Here is a 22,706-nt window from a genome sequence, read left to right as displayed (position 1 = left end):
ACAACTGATTGTAGGGCTTCCCCATGTGCCTAACTTTAACCACTTTGACCCTGTTCATACTCATTTTCCTGTTTAGAGCAAAGCCCCCCGTCTACATTTTCCTTCTTCTTTGCTGTTCATGCTCCTACTAACTGACTGAAGTTGAGTACATCTATTAAAATTTAGACTAAAACAAAGTTTGTATTCCCATCTACTAATATTATATTATTATTACATTACTATAGCACACGGTTCAGTGAGCTTTTCACAAAAACAGCAGGTATAAACCAAAGAGCTACTTTAACTTTTGCGTACATTTAAGAGCCAGTACTTGTTTACTTTTACTTGAGTAAATAAGTTTCATCAGTACTTTGACTTTTACTGGAGTTTTTTTAAACACTAGTATCAGTACTTCTACTTAAGTATAGAATATCTGTACTTTTTCCACTTCTGTTGGAGACCCACCGCTCAAGAGCTGCACCAGGGGCTCAAGCTCACCTCTCCTACAAGTAAGACAAAAAAGACACAGTCTCCATTTAAGCAACTTTGTGTCTTCTTCTCTGCAGAGCTCCTGTGTGTGCAACCTTAATGCCAGTCCAATCCCACTACCCCCACCACTTTATCTGTGCTTTATTACTTGACTGTAAATAGAGACTTTAAGCATGTTAACTCTCATCAGAGCCTGCTTCGTGCACCAATGCTAACCCCTAGTATGACATGCTGAAGCAGAGTGGGATCAGAACAGAAGGGCAGCCAAAGAAGAGCTTTGAAGCCATGGAGAAGGATTCCTGAAGACTACTTATAGAAGGGAGGCCTAAGAGTTCAGGCTATGTTAAATAATATAGGTGGTTATACAAATATTGACTTTCAAGACCATTAGAATCTGCCTTGCAGACTATTTCTCTGTAGGTTTAATAAATCACTCCACCTATTTCCCATTTTCTTACAAAATATAAAGAGTTGAGTGGCTCAGGACTTTAGATCAATGAACAATTGTTAGCACAGATTAAGAACATCCTTCACCTATTTATCAACTGATACATGTACTCACTGTATTCATCAAATTGCCTGGCATTCAAGAATATATATATGATATGAGCGATCGTGGCTCAAGAGTTGGCAGTTCATCTTGTAATTGGAAGGTTGCCGGTTCGAGCCCCGGCTTGGACAGTCTCGGTCGTTGTGTCCTTGGGCAAGACACTTCACCCGTTGCCTACTGGTGGTGGTCAGAGGGCCCGGTGGCGCCAGTGTCCGGCAGCCTCGCCTCTGTCAGGGCGGCTGTGGCTACAATGTAGCTTGCCATCACCAGTGTGTGAATGGGTGGATGACTGAATGGTGCTCTCATTGTTGGAGTTTTCACCTTGTTGTTCGAAAATCATAGCCAGAACCTGTAATCTCTTGTTGCTAGGCATCATCACCATCATCCCTGAAAAAAAGGTGAGAATCTGAGAGGTTGAAGCTTAAAATGAATAACTAAATAAATACATAATTTTATGAAACAAAAGTGAGATGAGCTGATTCATAGCTGCCCACCCCCAACAAATTGCACCCAGGTCATCTACTGACATTACAGTTCAGCTCTTATAATGACAGAGTGCTTCCTGCCACCAAACCACACCCACTGGAGTGTAAAACAGGCACCACTACAATATGCAACTGAGGTCTGAAACACAAACAAAAACCCTTTAACTGGCTAGAGGTTAAAAAAAATGTAGCTATGTGTTACAGGAAACTACTGTAGTTTTCTAGGGCACAAATTATGTTACTCATACCTTTCTAAATGATTTAAATTCCACTTTCATACAACTTGCATGATGCCAGGACATTTCACTGACAAATTGCTTGCAGCACACGTAGACATACTGAGCATTCAGATCCCACAGTTTTCCCATTTTTCCTGCTGATGCCTCACATCTCATTGCTGCTATCCACTATTGTCTCCTGAAACGCTCGGTTTTTCAGTTCACCTGCTTAGCTGGGGTTCTTTACACTGCTGCAAGTGCATCCCATCAGGCTGAGACTTAAAGGCCTTTTTTTTTTAGGTTTTCTTATGCTAGCAGAAAGAATCGACAAGAAGGAACCTATATGCAATACAAAGTTAGTGGAAAGCAATGAATTGTTTTCCCCTCCAGTGTGCAGCTCCGTTCCTCTGCTTGATTTGTTACCTTACCAATACCCTCCTCTGTGACCTCATAATGATGCTACCAGTTCACACTGTGCTTTATAGGTTAAAAATAAACCTCCACAAATTGTGAACTCGGAATCAATTTCTCGCTGAAAAAGAATTGTTCATTTATAGCCTCGGAAGTTACACAACATGCGGCAGGAAGACAAATTAGAAATAATTAAAGAAGCTAAGAAAAGCAGCTCACAATTGGCTTTTCTTGAGGATTAATCACCATGCGCGCTCCTTGTCATCATCCCTCCGTCCATATAATTTTCTGCGACTGTGGTTTGTGCGGTTTCTAGTAAGGCAGAAATCATTTGACAAAAGCGGCTCAAAGAAGCTTCAGATTAAAGTGCTGATGCTTATCGCAGTTTACTGATATGATGTACTTAGAGAAAGCCCTTCTTCATTCCGTCTTCCTCCGAGCCGCGATGCTTATGATTGATAAAACTTTCAGAGCTAGTAAATTGATTTGCCTCCTGTCTGCGGGTTAATAGGCCACGCTTATGTGCGCTCAACAACAACGCTCAAGTACAGCGTGCCTATCAACATTTGTCTCCCTGGACAAAATCACCAGATACCTGGTTCAATGACAAATCCCTGTTCGGTGGTTCCACTGTATGCTGTTCACAGATGACTGACCGTTTCTTCATGTGGGACAAAGGTATGGATAAAAGCAGAAAAAAAAAGAAGGGGACATGAGACAGAGAGCGAACGAAGAACAAATTTTGCAGTGCACATAAAGGGGGAGGTGTAAGAGCTGTGAGCTGTGCCTTCATGATGATATTTCACCCTGAACAAACAAGCTGAGCCTCACAGAGAGAGGAAAGCATCGATCTACCCGGCTCCAATCATAATACATCCACTTTTCCCCAAGTTTACTTTCTGGCATTCTATCAGGACTTTATAAATTATTTTGGGTGACAAATCGATCTGTTGCCCCCCCCCTCTGCTGAGAGAAGGGAGACTTGATTGTGAGCAGTCTATATGCATGGGTGTGTGCTTGCTTATGTAAATGCATGTCTGTCTGTGCACATATGTGTGTGCATGCGCATGTGCGTGCATGTGTGTGTGTGTGTGGATACACTCGCTTGGGTGTTTGTGTGTCGTCTGCTTCGGAGGCATCATCTGCCATCTGGCCTCAAAGTACAGGGGCCACATGGTGGGAAAGCAAATGTCACTGGTCAGGCCAACCAATGCCAAGTCCCGACAAATGACGTCAGGAGAAGCCCACACTGCCACTGCCCAAATAAACAACCCTTCCACAGAGTCTGATCCCCTCCTGACCCTTTGTCGCACTGTCGGTTCCTTGTAATGATGGCGATGGTAATCTAGGAATTAAAGCTTTTCCTAGCATGATACTCGAACTCGAGTCACTCTGGATTTGAGCTGAATCCTCAAAATCAAGGGAAAGAAATGTATCCTATTACTTAAAGGGAGGATGGTCACCCAGATAATCTAAAAGAAAGACAGAAGAAAGGAAAGGAGAATAAAAAAAGAATACCTTTGTCTGAGGCAGAACTATTAAAGCCAGTGACATTTACGTATCAATCAAGTGAAATGGCAATGCAATCATGATCCGGAGAAATGGTACCTCACATCTGCCAAACAAATATGACTTCTATACTGAAGGAGAGTCGATCTTTTTTCCCCTTTTTTCCAACTGCTATCCCCTGTGCTCCAGTTCGAGCACACACGTGAGGAACAGTGTGCTGATGAATGTGTGATCTGATTCTAAGCTTCTTAATTCAAGTCCTTTCTTCACCATCACTTCATTGCAGAGAAGCAGCTGGAACATAAAGGTTTTAACACTTGCCACATTTGAAAAGAGCTCTTTTTCGTTTGGAGGCTGCGTCTGCACACACAGACAGTGAGAACCTGTTAAAAGCCTTGTGTTTAGATCCACACAGAGCATCTGCTCAGCACCTCTGCAATGGGGAACGCAATCAACAGATGAGGCGGGTAAACAACTCAATGCCCTTGCAAAGAATTACTGTTTCGACAAGGGTTTGCCAGTTGGGCACCATGCTGGCTTTGGTTTTTAATTACACACTGAGAGACATACACATAATGCATTCCTCTGTGCCGTTGCAAGGCCAAAAGAGATTCTAAAAAGGTTGAACAGACAAGCCAAGGTAAGGGAAAGTACGGTTCAGTTCAGTCTCACGGCCACGCTTTACATTTTCCAGCTGATGCGCCCTTGTGCATTAGTAGTTAAGGGACTCACACAGCTGATGGTGCAGTGATGTACTCCACTTCTCAGAGCCCCAGACATGCTGCAGCATATTGTTTTAGCTATAGGCACAAGCACTCACAGTGACAGACACCTCCGTTCCCCTTGCAATGCCTTCTACACCTCTTCACCAGATGACAAGAGCCACTTTCCCTGTAGACGCAGTGAGAAAGAGTTGGGTGAAAACAATTAAAAATGCGCCAGTGGGCGAAACGCTTGTCCCCTTCTCGTTGATTCCGAGCAGAAAGTCCTGAATAGAAATGATAAATTGAATTAATGAGTAGATTTGTAAACAGCAAATGTATGTTTTTTCCCCAGTGCTGTTAGTTTCATTGTTTTAGTTATGTCAGCAGTGTCAAGTCAAGAAAATAAATAAAACAAAAATAATGATATGCTTGTAATGACACAATACAGGTACTTTGAAGCGCACATACCCTGTATGTCCTATTTGCAGCTTCTTGACAACCAGCAGTTGTTAAATTACAGATTATCCCAACAATCCTGACAGGGATGAAACTAGTCATAAAGTCCTCAAGCATCAGCCTCCCACTCTGGGCAACTCCCTTCCTTGCAGTACATATTGGAGCACATGAACACGCATATAAATAGCTTCACACATGAATGTGCGCTTACACGCATGCGCGCACGCACGGATGCAGATACTAACACACCAGCTGGCATTTGCAATAAAAAGACAAAAAGACCTGTTCTATTTTACACATCCGCAGGGGGTCAATAACTCATTAGAGCCAAGGAAAAGGCAGAGGCAGCTGAGGGAGATGACGTGGTGGGAGATGGGCGGTGTGACTGTGGGCTGTTCACCTGAGGATATCAGCGTGTCATTGTGCTCAGAGGTCATGATGACAAATTATGACTTCATTTAGCAGCATTTCATAAAACGTGCCCGGGCATCGCCAAGCCCGAAATGGGGTACTACACGTGCAGTTTGCCTGTTTAAGTCTCCTCTGACATTTTCATTGAAGAAGTCTATAAATGTAAAGTTTATTATCAGGTTAAACTAGCCCACTGTCCTTCCATCAAAGCCTTTGGAGAGTGTTCGCCTATGGGGTTCTCCTTAAAGGCGGTGTAGGCATTGCTGTGAGTATTTGTACTGCAGATGATTCATCGTGCTCACTAGTTATTTCTGGCCTAAACTTCTGAGACTGCCTCAATAGTTTCAAATATTTGGAGTTTCTCTATTGATGACCCGAATCAAATGGTGGCTGCCCTCTTGGCTTTTTCCTTAACAAGTCCTGGCGCATATCCAGTGAAGGGGACTCATCTGTTTAATCATCTCAATCACTGAGCTGGACCCAACTAAATATGGAATACAGAAAACAGGCTGCAGTGTGGGCTGCATCAGTGTACTACAGCGGGCAGACTGCTACTGTCAATGGATCAAATCCAAAAAAATATAGCTGTGTATGTTTGTGCGCGTGTGTGTAAGCCCACATGAATGTCTAAGGGTTTATCAGACAGTGTGTGTTTGTTTTGGGTTCGTGCCTTTGGGTTACGACACTTAAGGAACCGTTTACAGAATTTATTCTGTTACACAACCTAATCCTTAAAGCCTCCGAGTCACTTCAGTAGTACAACATCAAAATGTCAGGAAGCACAATCTAGATAGTCAGAACAAGAGTGTAATTATATGCATCATCATCATCATCATTATTATTATGATTAATACTACAGACTGTTTTAAAAATATACATGCATTCATTTCAAGTCCACATCAAAGATTTCCATTTATGACCCGACGTCCAAACAAAATACCACAAAAACACCAGGATGATGTTTTCAACCTTGTTAAGGACAAATGCTAATTACATGATTCAAAGACTAAATCCATAAACACACAGACATTGTAATTAAATAATCTGCACAGCTCTGTGTCAACACCAGCCATCTGAAATGACCTTGGAGCTTCTTGAAAATTAGTGTGCTCATAAAGTGCTGCACGTTGGCACTTTGGATGATGTCGTTCTGACCCTCCTATCATGTTACAGACTGAAACTGTGCAAAATGACAGGTTCGTACTGTTCTTTCAAAAAGAACATATGGTTGAATGGTGGATTCACTTGTTGGAATATCTTGGGATGACTGATTTTACAAACTGAATGCAAGCAGAAATATAAAGAACAAAAGGCAAAAAAAGGAAAACCCAAGCTGTTAATTTGCTTCATCGTGTATTCATTTCATAAAGCAACTATTAAATGGCAGAAATTCTGCAGTCTAAATTATACCATATGTAGATACTAAACAACCACATTTACCTCCTTTTAAACTAAAACACTGATGCTATGTGAGATGTGACAAGCTTGCAGCTAGTCTGGCAACCACCTCAGCCTGTGTTTGGTGCCATTTGGCAACCGCTGGAATATTTAAATGCCCTGATGAATACATAGCCCCTGGGCCCGATGGCTCAAACTGAACACCGAGTGTGTTCTGACATGCTCAGCATACACTAATGGGACTTCTGACAGTCTTGTGCATTCATCCTACAAAAACCCGGCATGGTGCCAGAGGGGAACAGAGGCTGGGTGTGAATGTAGTGCACTGGCTGAAGATCTGGAAAGTAAAAGGCCACAGGTCAAACTGGTGCAACATCTAATGTGTCCATCAGGAGCCATTTATAGTGCCAAACTGTCCTTTGGCAAGAAAGGGAGCCCCTTCCTATTCATTTGCTACAAATTACAGTACTTTACATAAGAGCAACAGCTGCAGTAAATTTGCCAAAGTGAGTGAATCCACATATCTGCACTGACCGTCCATTTCCAAGGAGCCGCGTTTACTTAAGCATGACCGTTTGGCTGAAGCTGGAGAAGCTCTACAATTATGTGACTGCAGGGCAAAACACGCCTGTAATCTGTAACCTGCACGCAGGCGTCTGCACGAGAAGCGGACAACACGGGTGCTGTCCGCGGTGCTGAAAAACAAAACTGGCTAAAACGGGAGCTAAATCCTTACTGGGAACGTGCTCTTTATGTCCCAAATTGCTGTTTTCACAGCCAAACATGGCCTGAGTCTAAACACGTGTTACACAGTGGACACAGCTGTCTCGATTCCCTTGGAAAGCCAGTGTTGTTACGTTATAGAGCACGCCAGACATATAATTGATTAAGGTTATTTTGGAAAATGTCAGTAGAGCGGTGTAGCCCAATGATGTTGACCTTTTAAGCTGTGTAACTCTGTTCAACAGCATTACACAACAGTGCAAGTCCAGGAAACCGTATTTATCAGGATTTGTTGCAGATCTGAGATCGGATGTTTGTTTTTATGTAGAAAAAAATTAAACAAACTCAGGCTGAAGATTACAGTCAGAAAATTTCGAGTATGCGCGCACTCACGTGTTCCTTTAAGCTAGAGTGGTGTCAGGTTTACTTTTTTCCCTCTAAATTGGTAAAAAAAAATAATAATACACGAGTACATTTAAAAAATGCGCCTTGAGGAACTATATGTGCGTTAATGCGTCGACATAAAGCCGATGTTCATTACGACCTCCATAGAAAACAAACCACCCTATCTAAGACATGTCATTATATTGGCGACATTATACAATATGCATAATATTAGAGCGGAGTAATATACGGCTGAGAGTAAGTCCCTGGTGTGCAACGAGAGGAAAAACACACAAACAAAAGCGTTAACTTGAGGTTTTGGCGATGCCGCCTACTGAGACCACCATTACGCATTGATTAGTTCCCCCCACAGTGAAGCAGCAGAGGAATTTCTGGGTGCAGATATAGGACCACTCCTCTCTCTGCATACGATTTTCTCTCCTCTCTCCACAGTCGGGGCTTGTTGGTGAGGAAGGGGGAGGATGGTCTTGCAGTCGACGAAAGGAACAGGAGTTTATTGAGGAGTAGCTGCAACGGGAGGAAAAGCCTGTGCACATGAGCCTTGCGGATGTCAAGAAGAGAAAAAAAGAAAGGCTCGCGCCTGGACAGATGACCGCTCTGTTGAAACACTGGCGCTTGAATTGTTTAACTTGTTGATGCAACGTTTTTCTACTGTTTCCCCCCCTTCTCGTCTGGGTGCAGTGACACATAGATGGGTGGCGGAATCGCAAGTATTCTCTTCCTATGATAGGTATTTATTGAACTCGCCGTGGATGCAGTTTAAAGAGAAACCTTCTTTAAGGTGGGTGTTTTTCCCCTTTTCTCTTACTCTTTTTTTCCCTTTTTTTTTTGCTGAGACCGGGGGTAAAAGAAGAAGAAACACGCCTGCTTTTATTGATGGATGATGATCGAAATCTAATTCATATTCTGCCGCAAAGTGGGCTTCCATAACTGAACAGTTACACTGTTGATAAGGCTGTGGAGAGTGATACTGCGCATAACACCATAGAGTATCAGTAAAAGTAAATGGGCTCATGCGTTTTCTTATCACATTCTGCTCCACAAGCCTATAACCGTCACTGTCCCTATCTGTTCTTCCTGCAGATGCAATTCATCTCCGAGCCGTAGCACTGTGATAACCGGAGCAGGGTCGTTTTAAAAAAGAAACTACAGGTCAGCATGGCAGCAGGTGTAGCGGCATGGCTTCCCTTCGCCCGAGCAGCGGCCATAGGATGGATGCCCGTGGCGAGCACCCCGATGCCCATGCCTCCTCAAGACAAGAGGAAAGCCCAGGACGGACTTATTATCCTCAACGTGAGTGGGACCAAGTTTCAAACGTGGCGAACCACTTTGGAGAGGTACCCGGACACTTTGCTGGGGAGCACGGAGAGAGACTTCTTTTTCCACGAGGAGACGAACGAATACTTTTTCGACCGCGACCCTGACATCTTCAGACACATCCTCAATTTCTACCGCACGGGGAAACTACACTATCCGCGCCAAGAATGCATATCCGCGTACGACGAGGAGCTCGCGTTCTTTGGTATTATTCCCGAGATCATCGGGGACTGCTGCTACGAGGAGTACAAAGACCGAAGGCGCGAAAACGCGGAGAGGCTTCAGGATGACGAGGAGATGGACATGAACAATGACGTCACGCCAGTCAACCTGACGTTCCGGGAGTACCTGTGGCGGGCTTTTGAAAACCCCCACACCAGCACCTTGGCTCTGGTCTTCTACTATGTCACGGGGTTCTTCATTGCCATATCAGTGATGGCCAACGTGGTGGAGACGGTTCCCTGTGGGTCTTTGCCCAACAGGTCAAAGGAGATTTCCTGTGGAGACCGTTACGCTCTAGCCTTCTTTTGTTTGGACACCGCGTGCGTCATGATCTTCACGGTCGAGTACCTCCTCCGATTAATCGCGGCGCCCAGCCGGTACAAGTTCATGAAAAGTGTGATGAGCGTCATCGACGTGGTCGCCATCATGCCTTACTACATCGGCCTGGTGATGACCGACAACGACCAGGTGAGCGGTGCTTTCGTCACCCTCAGAGTCTTCCGGGTTTTTCGGATTTTCAAGTTCTCCCGGCACTCCGCTGGGCTGCGCATCTTGGGCTACACCTTGAAGAGCTGCGCCTCCGAGCTGGGCTTCCTCCTCTTTTCGCTCACCATGGCCATCATTATCTTTGCCACGGTTATGTTTTATGCGGAGAAAGGCTCCACGGCCAGCAAGTTCACCAGTATCCCCGCAGCCTTTTGGTACACCATTGTCACCATGACAACACTGGGGTAGGTGGCTGCAAAAGTCCATTAAAAAACAAAAGAAACAAACAAAAAAAAAAAAAACAACCTTCAAGCGCTCGAGACACACCACAACTCACCAGCTCGGCTTTGTTACTGTGTCGATAAACACACATAACACACAACAATGAAAAAATTCAAAATTAATATTACTGCAATAATACCAACAATTAAACAATTATTATGTAGTAGTGTTCTCAACGAGCACTTACAATTAGCTAGTAGATCTTAATTTGCATAAAAATATTTTAGAAAATTGTAGCTGGGCCACAGGTGTGGGTCATTGAACGTATTAATGCTCAGCCAATCAGAGAGCAGGAGCAGTGTGCTTTATAGAAGCTTCCGTGGTCGATTCGCTCCCCAATCAGCGAGCCTGCCCCTCACAAGCACCTCTTATCATTCTGAGGGTAAGCTACCGTCCCTGCCGGTTTCTGAGGGTCGTTACCGAATGCCTTTCCAAAGGTTACCGCAGTGTCTTTAAAAAAGGCGCTTTTATTGTCGAGCTATAGGAGCAAACAAACTACAGCTCACTGACCACGCTCCCACATACCGCATTAACAGGCCAAATTAAAGGCAAAGCAACGTATAGGGGACACACACACACACACCTCTCCTCTCCCTGCACCGCCTCCTCTCCGCCTCTCATTCACCCTCTCTTAGCTCCCCTCTCTCCGTTTCAACAAGGTGCAGTAAATATTTGAATGCCAATTTCATGCTCGCGAACACCGCCGGTCGCAACCACGTGCTGATGTAGCATAGAATAATTAAACTCGGGTTGGACGATTACATCAAATTAATTTGTATTGATGAGCGCGCTCAGCTGCACTGTGTGGCTTGCTGTTATTATTATTATTATTGTTGTTATGAGCATTATTCCCAGTCTTCTTTGGTGATGCGCTTTCGGACCACCTCTGTGTGTTGCAAACTTTTGTCACCGTCGATATGTTTGACCTGATGCCTGCTCGCATAACAAAACAAAACAAAAATCAACAAAAAAGGTAATGCGGAGTTTAAGCAACGGGGGAATCGCAATCACACTAAAGGAAAAACACAACAACGTATACCGGTTGCTTCAGCACTCGCTGCTGCTGCTCGTATGAGGTTGAGCACAGCCGCTTAGCCAGTGTTAGTCCTCCTCTTCGCTGATGACACAGAAATTAGGGCCCGGGTTTTAATTTCAAAATCACAACATCGCAAAGCAAACACTACAAAAACAAATTGCTTCTGGCAGTGTGTACTTGTGTGTGTGTCTGCAGCAGTGCATAAGCTGGAGCTATGTAAGGCACAGTCCTGAGAATATTAAGTTCAAAATGTATTCCTTCTTGTACTACTATCATTATTACTGTTGGTTTGAACTGACACAGGGATCTCCACATTGCGCACAACCTGATTGGGGGGGGGAATAATCCCTCTTGTTTTTGTCTTCCTTCACATCTGCATTGATGCAGCCACTCAGCACCTGAGTACCCCTCAGCTCTGCAGGCAGCATATTTTGTTATTATTATCATTATTGTAATTGTTATATAATTAAACGGTGACATTTCCCTCTATCTGTGCTCATGCTGCGGGTGACACTGAGTTAGTGGATTTTCTGTCTTCTTAATGGCATACAACTCTTCCCTCTGTGCTCACTCAATATCAGTCGAACTACCACTCACCCTCGAAATGACCAATGAGAGCATAATTAGTAATGGGCACGATCTGGTGATTGAAGCGAGCCACCTCGTACACAATGCTGCATCGGCCGTGCTTTCCATTTGGATTCAAAGCGCGGGTGAAGGATGAGTTGTGTAAGAGGGTTCATTATTTATCTTTGGGGAGAAACAAAGATATTGCTGCATTCAGCTCGGAGTCTTTGTGTTGCTCTAGATGGATTTGAAAAAGATGTTTTTTGCCGCGAGAGAACAAAACTGAAATGTCCTTGGTAATGGGGACATCTTTGTCACTCCATTGTGATCCATGACAGCCCGGCTGACAGATTCGCAACCTGAACCGAAGCCTTACAGTGCTGCAGAATGCTGCATAGTGGACCACTGCTGGAGAGGCTGAATACTCATCAGTGTAAGACAAAGTCAGCCCCTTCTCACGATCCATCCTTGTCTTTAAAGGCGTGCTTCTGAAAAAACACATCTCATACAAGCCTACAAACCAGAGTCATGTCTACTGATACAGCGATGTAAGAAAAGCATCTGCTATATTCTTCTCCAATCACCTTCAGATGCTTATCTGATCAGGGGAAATGAGGTATTCTGATGGTATGTATCAGAGCTCAGCATGGAGAAAAATTGATCCACGTCTGACAAATAGGTATTTAGACCCATATGAATGGGGTTGTCTTTTCATTCGCTGGCAAATAAGCTATTTAGAGACTAGCGGGTGCACTACTGGCTGGAACCTCCATTTGAAGCCTTTGAAAGCATTTGATTTCATTCTGTTAGTCAATGATGCTTTATGCCTGCATGATATCATGATGCCTTTCCACTACATATATTTTCAATTTCCCCTCACTTGCACCCCGTGGAAGTAAAGACTGTGGTGTGCGTTCTCTCCCCTGCTGATGGCCCATTGATTGTGCTTAAGCAGACGTGCAGACATTGGGAGAGCAGGGGCTCCTGTTCAGAGGCACTTGGCAGGCAGCCTGAATGAAAGGGAAGGGTGCCTGGAGACCAGCGGAGAATCAATAGCACTGTGCAGCTGCGTGTCATGCCTCTGTGTGTCTACTCCTCTGTGCCACCAAACACAGGACAAGACCCACTTATCCCTCCTTCTTTATTGAGCCTAATCTCCGTGGCTGCTTTCGGATATCCAACAAAGAGGAATCTGCTTCTGCCGTGAACTTCAAGAACTGGGTGTAAAATATGAGATTTTTATCTGCAGCTTTGCGGTATCTTTGATAACGGCAAGTGAGTCTGAGGGTATAATTTAGTGTCTTGATTTAATATTGTTCATTTAAGCTGGTATTGCACTTTATTAGGCTGGAATCAGACATTGCAGTGTTTTCCTGCTCTTATTTTCTCTGGATGATCCACATGGTCAGGGTGAATTAGCTGCAGAGGGAGTTTTTGGTGCTTCAGATCTTTTAAGTGATTTAAGGTGTAATGGAGTGCACTGCTGAGAGCAGCTGTGAAAACGGTGGAAGCCAAGCGCAACCCACAGGGGAAGAGGAGTGGGGAGGACAGGGCTTAGTCTGGCGTAGGCTAAACCTAGACACGTTCCTCTGGACACTGGCAAACATTACCTTTGATAGACACGATAGGCTCGAGCTTCTGACTCAAACACGCAAGCCCACACACAGTTTCCATATATTGAAATGTACTCGTTGCCCGCCAAGATGCCTAGGAGGAATGGTCATTATAATTACTGATTTGTTGTGACATTTACTATGTAAATTGTCCTGCGGTGTAACAAATACGCGTGTACGCTGTAGTCACTCAACAGATGCAGAATTTATCACCTATGCCGTTTGTCTGTGCTGCAGCTCCACCCACCAAATACAACCGGAACGGCTTGACAAGTGAGCCCTATAAACCTCTCAGGATAGGATTTATAAGACAGAGAAAGCAAGGTTAACAGACACGAGGGTCACTGTAGGGCCCATAAGCCAGCAGAAGTATAACCATTATCATGCTTGCCAGTTCTGACACCTCAGCCCCCTGGCGATCGAAAACTACAACGCAAAGCATCAGCTTCACGGTTTAGCGTGGTGCAGAGAGCGAAGCTTTTTGAAGTCGAAACCCTTCACCGCATGTCAAATGTAATTGAAACGTGCAGGAACAATCTGGAGGGCCTTTTACTGTATCTGTACCCAAGAGATAACAAACGCATTCTTGATGATATAGTCCTCATGCGGTTGGATAAGTTGCCGTGCCCCTGGCAGCCAATGCAGAGAATTTTCACTCTTTTTTTTCCTCTAATTCTTTTTTTTCCCCCTTCTGAGCTCGGCAGTCAGCGAGAACATTTGGTGCGTTTGATTATGTAGCGCAATTGGTGTAATTTTTGTGTTCAGTAGAATAAATTACACCACTTGCCATTGTGTATGTTATGCACATTATGAAAATCAGCAATCCATTTTGAGCGACGTGATGTGGCGCCGTGTAAAACAGAAGTGGCTAATGTGAAATGTGTAGGCCGCCGTGAGCCCACCTCCAGGTGCTTTATTGGGGAGGAGAGGTGACGCTAATACGAGGCTGGTATAATAGTCCTGAAGTGACAGGTGACTTAATGAGAGGAACCTGGCACTGAAATGTGTTCTGTGCGAGCTCCTTTCTGCCCATGCAAATGACTGCGAAATGGAGGAGTGGAAGCGAGGGGAGGGTACCAGACAGCTTTCTTCAGAGGAGATTAAGATCATTGTGAAAGAAGGAATCCATTAAAAAAAAGTGCTAAATTGAAAACACGCAAGCCCCTGCATTTTCTTTCTCCTCTTTGTTTGCTCAAACAGTTTCACTCTGGCAGTTAGAGATTTAAAAGGGTGCTTTGAAGGTTTGAAGTGGAATGATTGATTAAAATCTTAAGGCCATTCACATATTGCATATTTATTACATCATACTCCTGTGCTTTGAAAGGTAGATGTTTCTATTTGGTTATTTGGGTGTTAAATGAGTTTTCAATTATATATATTTCACTGAAAAAAAAAATCCAGCGTCAGAAAGAAAATGCATTTGCGGTCAGTCAACCCTGAACTGAAAAACAGATTATGGCCAGCTGGTAGGTTGATGTCAGGTTACTGTGTATGTGAACTGACTCTAAAAGCAGGCATGCGTCACTGCGGATGGTCAGATTGATAAATAATCTATATGGCAAGGACAAAATGGCTGTCCCCCCCATTTGATTCGATTTCTTTGACAGCCCATCTTCGAGGCAGCCCCAATAACACTCATTCCACGAGGGGGGATTTTCATTAATTCACTTTCAATGTGCTGCATTAAGCAGGGAAATCGACTAGCATGTTCTGCACTTGGGCCTTGGTAAGGCAGTGCGAGGATATAAAATATGGCACCAGTGTCTTTTTTTTTTCTTTTCTTTTTGCAACTCCTCAGCATTTCTTCTTTTGTATTGTGAGCAACGTACGAGATTAATGGAATTTTTCAGAACAAGATTAAAGTTGCACCGTATGAATGCGGCATCATTGCATTAGGAAATAAGGAGATATGTGAGAAAAAAAACATCACCTAGATTCCATTGTTGCTAGAAAGCATTTGTTATGCCTGATTCCACTCCCACCCGATCTTAACAGCCAAGAAACCCCGATCCAGCCTGAGTGAATGAATGAAACGAGGAAATATCGCCTGTTATGTGATTGTGTATGATCTTGAAATTTGATATGTTGTAAAAAGACATCGGATGTGTATATGTGCCACAAGATCAGAGGATCAAACAGTTTGCAAATGATAAATCCAAGCCCAACAGCTATTTCCCTCTGTGGTGCTGCATGGCTTATTTACATACTCAGCATTTACATACAGATGAAAATGGCTTGTCTGCCATGCAGACGCACATAATGCCTCCTCATCACTTTGTTGAAACGTACAACGTACTCTAAATAGATTCTTAGGTTTAATCATATATTTTACAAAGAGCTTAGCATTAGATCAATTCAGTTATCATATCAAGATCAATAAAAATGTATTCAGCACAACACACAGAGGGTGTGCAATGCATTATTATTGCGATAATCCCAGAATCACCCATATCAATTAGAGGCCTTTCATTATAAAGGTGGTAATATTCACGGAGGTAATATATGTAGCAGAGGACCACTTGTCATGATTTATGAGGCTAATATATTTTCTGAGGATATCTTCACCATCTCCGACGTTGCTCATTAATTTTTTTCAGTTCTTTATTAATAAAATAACTACACGTGCGCTAAAGTGCGAGACAATTTTAATGATAAACAAGAAAATAATATTGCGTGACTTTTATGAACCAGCAAAGCGACTGCCATGTGCAAGCACAGCAATAAAGGAACAACCGGCCTGTGCGTTATTGATCCTGCTGATGATGATGTATTGATACACTAGACGAGGTAGTTTTACTTTTTGTGTGTGTGTTGTCATATTCTGTTGTGTTTCTTTGCAGCATCGTTTGCTTGTGTTTGAAGAAAGATATGACCCATATATGTTCTTAATGAGCAACCTTGACAGGAGCTGGTTACAGCAAACAACTACTGAGTGGAAGCAGTTTTCTTATTTGACACTGTCCTCCGAATAACAGTGACAGCATCGATAATTTCAGCAAGTAGCACTAAAAAAGTGAGAGAATTTTTTTTTTTTTACTGCAATCATTTAGGTACCTTACCAAAATAGTTATTTTTACCTAAGCTGAGTGCTTATCTAACATAATCATGATTCAGAGCTAATCAAGTGATTCTTGCCAATCAACCAAACCATGCTTTAAGTGTAGCGTCGTTGCTTGCTACACCAAAACTGTTCACACATTGCACAGACCCCTTTTTATAGCTACAAGAACAGCAACTAAAAAGTTTCCCTGGAGAAAAACAGCGAGTACCACTTACTTGTTTAAAATTTCATGGTGTGGGTTTCACCATGAGGTCAACAAACTCATTATCAGCTCAATATGGTGTTGAAACAACAAAGGAATTAATTGGTATGAGCCACATGGTCACATTAACATTGCGGAGGGGGAAAAAAAAGTCACTGATAATAAACTGTTGAGTTTTACATATGCAAGCCAATGCCCTTGCACTTATTACCTTTGTGTAGCTCTCAAACTAATCAGCATACAAAGTACAAGCTGTGTTTGTTTTCATGGTGAGCTGCAACATTTTTAATGCCCACTGTTCCTATGTGAACACTGCACAGCGCCCATATTGGCATGCAACATGGAGTAGTTTGAGGGAGAAAATGTCACCTTTTTTTATTTCTTAAATTTTTAGATGCCACCGTCACTACAATAAATGTGGAACTAGCAATCATCATACTGCTTTTTCAAGACCGAACCAGCCCTCGCACCCTTCTTGACCTCAAAATCCGACGTCGCAGCACGGGCGTGGGGCGGAAGAGTTTCGCAGACGATGGCAACGATAGGCTCGCCCGTCTCTGTGAGGAGCTTGGGAGAAATGTGTTGCTCTTTGCACCCACTATTTCTCTCGAGCGTTGGGGACAGCACAGCAAACATAATATCTTGAAATGGTGCCAGCTTTTGTAATGCCAGAGTGCGAATCTCCCTCCCCCTGACATTTGTCTCTTTATCAGAAATACCCCTCAGCTAACAAGCCTACATCTGTGATCAGCAGAGATTCAGAGATTATAGCTAACAGCAACAATCAGTCTGTTGCGTGAATGAAACAGAAACAAAAAAGCATTCAAAGTCGTGCTTTGCTTTCGTGCTTTTTCTGACACTTCATTTGAAGAGCGATAGGATTTCACTGTAGATAAGGTTTTAAAAAGAAAGCCTGGTTTTAAAGCCTCTCAGCAAAACATTAACTAGGCTGAAATGAGAGAAGCACATTACCTTGACACCTACCCCAGTTTTTAAAGTATCTACTTTTAAAAGCTACACGGCATACATTCATTTGGCTGTGTCAGACTTTTATTGTACAGCAGTATGTTATGTTAACGCCATTTAATGCCATGCGTTTTGCAAAAAAGCTGAAATCAATATGGACTTTCATGTTCCCCAAACAAACGTAAGGCATGGGTTTTCATGAGTTTTTCGAGAAAACAATAAGACCTTGACGCTAGCACATTAATGGAAACTTTGTTTACAGCCATCCGTAATACCTGAACGCCTGCAGATTCGAGCGAAGTCGTGAATATTGATTCTGCCCGTTTGTCAGTCTGAACGTTTCTTCCAGCGCTTGTGAATCAACACATTATTTCATCAGAACTGAGGAATCTTGTGCCAGTTTACGCCGCCAAGATGCCACAATAAAAGCTCCTCGTGATCAATACTGATCCGGCTTGAATGAAATCCACAGTGTTCTCTGTAAGAAAAAAAGAAAAAACAGAAAGAAAACAGAGCTGTGCAAAGCTCACGAGTCTGGCTTTGAATCGAGCTGCCCATGCTAGCCACTGTTAACCCAGTTTCATTGTTGAGTCTTTGCCACAGGCTCCATAGATTATTAGTTTCTGTATGCAGCATGAATGATAAGAGGCTATGTCCTATTTCAGTTTAGGTATAAAGAGCTTCCTCCTGTCTGCCTGGCAGGGAGGTCCTGCTGAGATGAGGGATGTCAGCCTGTCACCCTGACACATGGCAGCTGTTTCCTGCCTGCCCCAGCTACTATAAATAGCTAAATATATCACCTAATGTAGGCCATTTGGTCAAACAGAAACTAAACAGGGCATGAGCTCTGGGCCTATATGTTTCCCTTTCACCTCAAACGAATTTCTCATGCACGGTGGTGTCACCAAATCTTCACCGTTTTATCCTTCTGTGACTATCTCCTTCCTGTCCAACGTGGATTGATGACATATTAGGTTGCGATTTTGCAGCGCCATCACTTTACGTCAGGTTCGGAGCTTCAGCTGAGCGAATGCACGCTCAAAAATCTTTAAAGAACAATTGTGTACAGGTTTCATTAGTATTCTTCTATAATTTTAACATTTTGATGAGATATTGTAGAGCTAAAATCCTGAGGCAGTAAATAAAGGCAGTCTGAATGATCCCGGCGCAATAGGCCTGCAATAAGGATCAGCTTGTGACTATTATAGTGTTTCATTGTGTGATTATTATTTTTTTAATGTCTCAGAAAAGTGTTGTTTTAGCTCATCAACATTTCAGTCACACACAACGCTGCGACACAATTAAATTACCACAAACTACGGTCTGCAGAAAGAGTGTTAAATCAACTCTTTGCTGTCACATTCTCGAGAACCGAGCATTAAATCTTCACAGAGGGAACCGGCGATGCTGGTTCATTGTGCCCACCCACCGTAAACTCAGAGCAGCTACACGACCGGCGGAAAGCAGCACATATCAGTGTCAGTCTCTTGTGTGTATTGAGCGTAATTTACTGTCCCACTGTGATAAAGCATAGTATTTTCCTTCCAGGTTTCTGTATAAACAGCTAGAAGCAGAAGTTGTTTAAGCCAATTTACTGGCATGGCTTCATGAATGGCAAAGCTGATCTGTAAGTCAGTGCGCCACTTTAGTCACATCTACAGTTGCAAGAAAAAGTTTGGGAATTGGCTTTAAAATTAATCTGCTTTTGCTGTGAATTCTGATCATTTATTTTCACAACACAAAAAACACAGTCCAACTGAACTAATGACACACAAACTGTTTAATGAACACAATGAAGAATTGCAGTGAAAGGAAGTGCATCGTGGCCAAAAGCTTTGGCAGAGGCACCACTGCCACAATCAAAATCTTGCTTTTGTTTGCCACTAAAAGATTTTGTTGAAACTTATAAAAACTCTTATGATTGCTCCTCACTATATCAGAGAAATAACAAAACTTTAGTAGCAAAGTGCATGAAAAACAACATTTGTACCACCCCAACAAAAATAAAACTCTCGTGCACCACTGTATTTCTACAAGAAATTACTTTTGAAAGGTGTTCCAAAAAAAGGAAATGACATTGGAATTGTGTGTTGCAAACTCATCCCTACATTTATTTTCTAGCACATGTATGGAGGGATTTGAAATCTAATACAGAAATCCATGAACTGTTTCAAAAATGGACTTTCCCATTACTTTACCAGGGGGAAGGATCAGAAAAGTGCAGGAGCACCTTGTGGACCTAATGGACCTTAAGGATGAGCGAGTGTATTTTTAATTAAGATATTTTTGACTTATTATTTGATTTATTCTCGTCTTTTTTATAGAGCAAACACTTTATTTTATTGTGTGTGTGAACCGTTGACCAACACTGATGCATTTCCTTCAGGATCAATAAAGTTTTATGATGAAATGAAAAGAAAAATAGCTGCAATATCCAGATATGAGCGTCCTGACATGCTACTGTAAAACGGTGACATTACTTAACACCAGCATGTTGGTACTGCAGGTTTGAGCACGTAGTCTGTTCAAAGCAACCATATGTTTGACTACAGCCTCACAGTGCTTGTGTTGCTGTAGAAGTATTCCGATTTTTGTAATCCAATTACACCCTGTTACTTTGTTTTGTTAAAATATATAACTATAACTATTCAATACTAAGACCCCTTAATTTTCTCAAATATCACACTGAAGGAGTTTCACGTCTGATTGCTTTGACATCAGTGTTACAGGATATCTTGTTAGAGAAATGTATTCAGCTGTATTTTCTCTGGCTATCTCCTTGATTAATTCACATTTTACTGAATCACTGTGCTGAGCATTACTTAAAGCACCCATGCGGGATGTCTGTGTTCCCCTGATAATGTGTCACCTGCTACAGCACAGAACAACTTGGGGCGAATTCATCGACTTCTGGAGAAAGAAATCGGCGGTGAAAGTGATCGCTGATCGTTGTCTGCCCAAAAAACTTATTATTGCCCAGTTAATATCAAGTCCACAGATGCATAACCATCTATCACTTGGATGTGTCTAATGAATGATTTTTGGGCAGTGATTCAGAGAAAACACTGTCGGTTAGAGGTGCGTGAGCACAGCGGCTTAGGCTGACACTTTTTGCTTAACTGGGTGCATTATGTTATCCATATAATAGATAGAATTATACAGATCTTTTGAAAAGGACGACTTTGTGTTATCCTCTGAACATGTAGTTCAAACAAAGTATTTCTGTGTAGAAGAACAGAGTACTTCTTAATCATTGGGGGGAAAAAAAGCTTGATTCTTAGCCCACAGTTTAAGCCCCTATTTTAGTGATTACATGCCTCACAGGGGACGCTAGGCAGAAAACTAATAAGGTCAAACAAGGCAGACATATTAAAGGTCCAAAAGGAGAGAGGGAGAGAAATTCCAATCCTATCTTGCCTATCAGTGCCTTCTGATGTTTTGCTGGTTGGATTTCTTGGATGTAAAAACAACAATACTCGAAAGCGCTATTTGAAAAGGGATAGACGGTAGCTACTGTAGATTGTTATGCTTGTCTGGGTGTTACTGCAGTGTGGGTCCAGCTCCCATCTAGAGGATTTCCTGCCTGTGAATCTTGTTGCAGGTGTCCTACACAGGAGTATCTCAGTTAAGGACTGCATTTCCATGTGGGGGATTTTCATCTTTTTTTTTTCCTTTTTCAAAGGTATTAGTGGGAAATCGTAAACAGTTGATGATTATTTGTATTTTCCTCTTAGCCAATTGTCTGTAATCCCACGAAGGAGCTTAAGAGTTAGATTTCTGGCATACACTCTCTTATCTTTACACAACCAACACAGACAAATGGAATGTATCTCACTTTGACTGAGGCCAAAAGGCAAAGTGAGTTGTGCAGAGGAAAAAAAAGCTGCCCAGATAGTTAACCTTAATAAAGGCAGACACTGCAGTCAATTCCAGAACCAGCTCAGCCTTATTTAATTGCACACATATGCGTCTCACAGTATTTTCACTGGCAATGTATTATATGGTGAAATCTGTGGTAGACTGTCCTCTGGAGGTCGCAGGACAATCATACCCGAGCTTTCACGTAAACTGATCCAGCATCAAAGTGCCAGATGTGACATTCAGTAACCTCCAAAGGAAACACGGTCTCATTTTGAATCCAAAAATTCCATTTTACATGGATTTAACTGCAGTTTCTTTCCCCGAGATTTTTGCGCACATATGTCAGAGACAGAAAACAAGCTGCGCTGCTGTTGTTTCAACTCCCATCGTCTTTTCTATGAAATGGCATCCATCAAAGTTAATGGGCTGTAATCATCACCACAAATACACTGTCACACGTTCCACTGCTCGCTCCTGAGTATTCAACTCCCAGTCAATGGGATGTAAAGAGTGACAAGCATGAGGAACACAATTTCCCATATCATTAACGGCTCCGAGTGAGAATTGGAAAAGAATCCACCCACCGCCCCCAAAAAAGTTTTGCCTATTCTTCAGATTTAGATTCTGTTTGCTCAACCTCTTCTGGGACTGCAGAGGAGAAACATTTATTAGATGCATATGTGACAAACAGTCAATACTACTGACGCCGTTTTTCAGGCACCCATCCACATTGTCATCTGGTGAAATAATTCTTATTAAAGTATGTCACTTGTTACTGACAGATCTGCTGCGTGCTAGATAGATTAATTTCCCAAGAAGCCAACTCTGCCAGCTTCCAATCAGAGTTCAGCGCAACACGTAGATCTACTTATCTCCAGGCAGTATGCTGCTGGACTGATCATACATCATACAGGTTTATACACACACACACACACACACACACACACACACACACACACACTACTCTTTCAGTGCCTGCTATGGCAGAGCTCCAAGAAGAGCGTCCCTCCTGTATTTGCGTGTTTGATAGGATGGTTTAGCTAAAGCATCCCCAGAAGACAATTTGTAGACCTCAACAGATGGAGAAGTCCAATTAGAAAGTGGGAAAAATGAGAGATGAATGTCCCTGCTCTTTCTCTCCCGGGACAGACAGCTTTTCTTTCAGCACAGGTATTAAAACCAACACGTGTCGGAGGGAAAACATCACAAAAAAAAAGAGAAATAAAGGATAACGAGGCTGGGATTTGATTTCTTAACATGACACAGTCAAAAAAGTAGCCACCGAATATGATACAGTTTGCTCGCGCCACATCTACAATATGTATAAATGTCTCCTTATGTTGTCTGATTCTTCA

The 22,706-nt window shown here is 42.7% G+C and overlaps 1 protein-coding gene across 2 annotated transcripts in view; it reads left to right on the top strand.

The window, feature by feature from the left end:
* The first annotated feature begins 8,009 nt into the window (after positions 1–8,009).
* LOC147324914 (A-type voltage-gated potassium channel KCND2-like) overlaps positions 8,010–22,706 on the top strand; it is a 30,895-nt gene continuing 16,198 nt past the window's right edge. For both annotated transcript variants that reach the window (XM_086299084.1, XM_086299083.1), the window contains exons 1-2: positions 8,010–8,519; positions 8,822–10,008. In XM_086299084.1, the coding sequence (XP_086155210.1) occupies positions 8,897–10,008 (1,112 nt within the window). In that variant the 5' untranslated portion in view covers positions 8,010–8,519; positions 8,822–8,896. The remainder of the gene's footprint in view (positions 8,520–8,821; positions 10,009–22,706) is intronic.

This window comes from Aulonocara sp. 'chitande type north' Nkhata Bay, linkage group LG7, assembly GCF_057382095.1.
Source record: "Aulonocara sp. 'chitande type north' Nkhata Bay isolate Kocher_YH1m ecotype deep benthic linkage group LG7, A_spYH_male_GT1.1, whole genome shotgun sequence".
Taxonomy (NCBI): Eukaryota; Metazoa; Chordata; class Actinopteri; order Cichliformes; family Cichlidae; genus Aulonocara; species Aulonocara sp. 'chitande type north' Nkhata Bay.
This window is presented reverse-complemented; position numbering and strand designations above follow the sequence as displayed.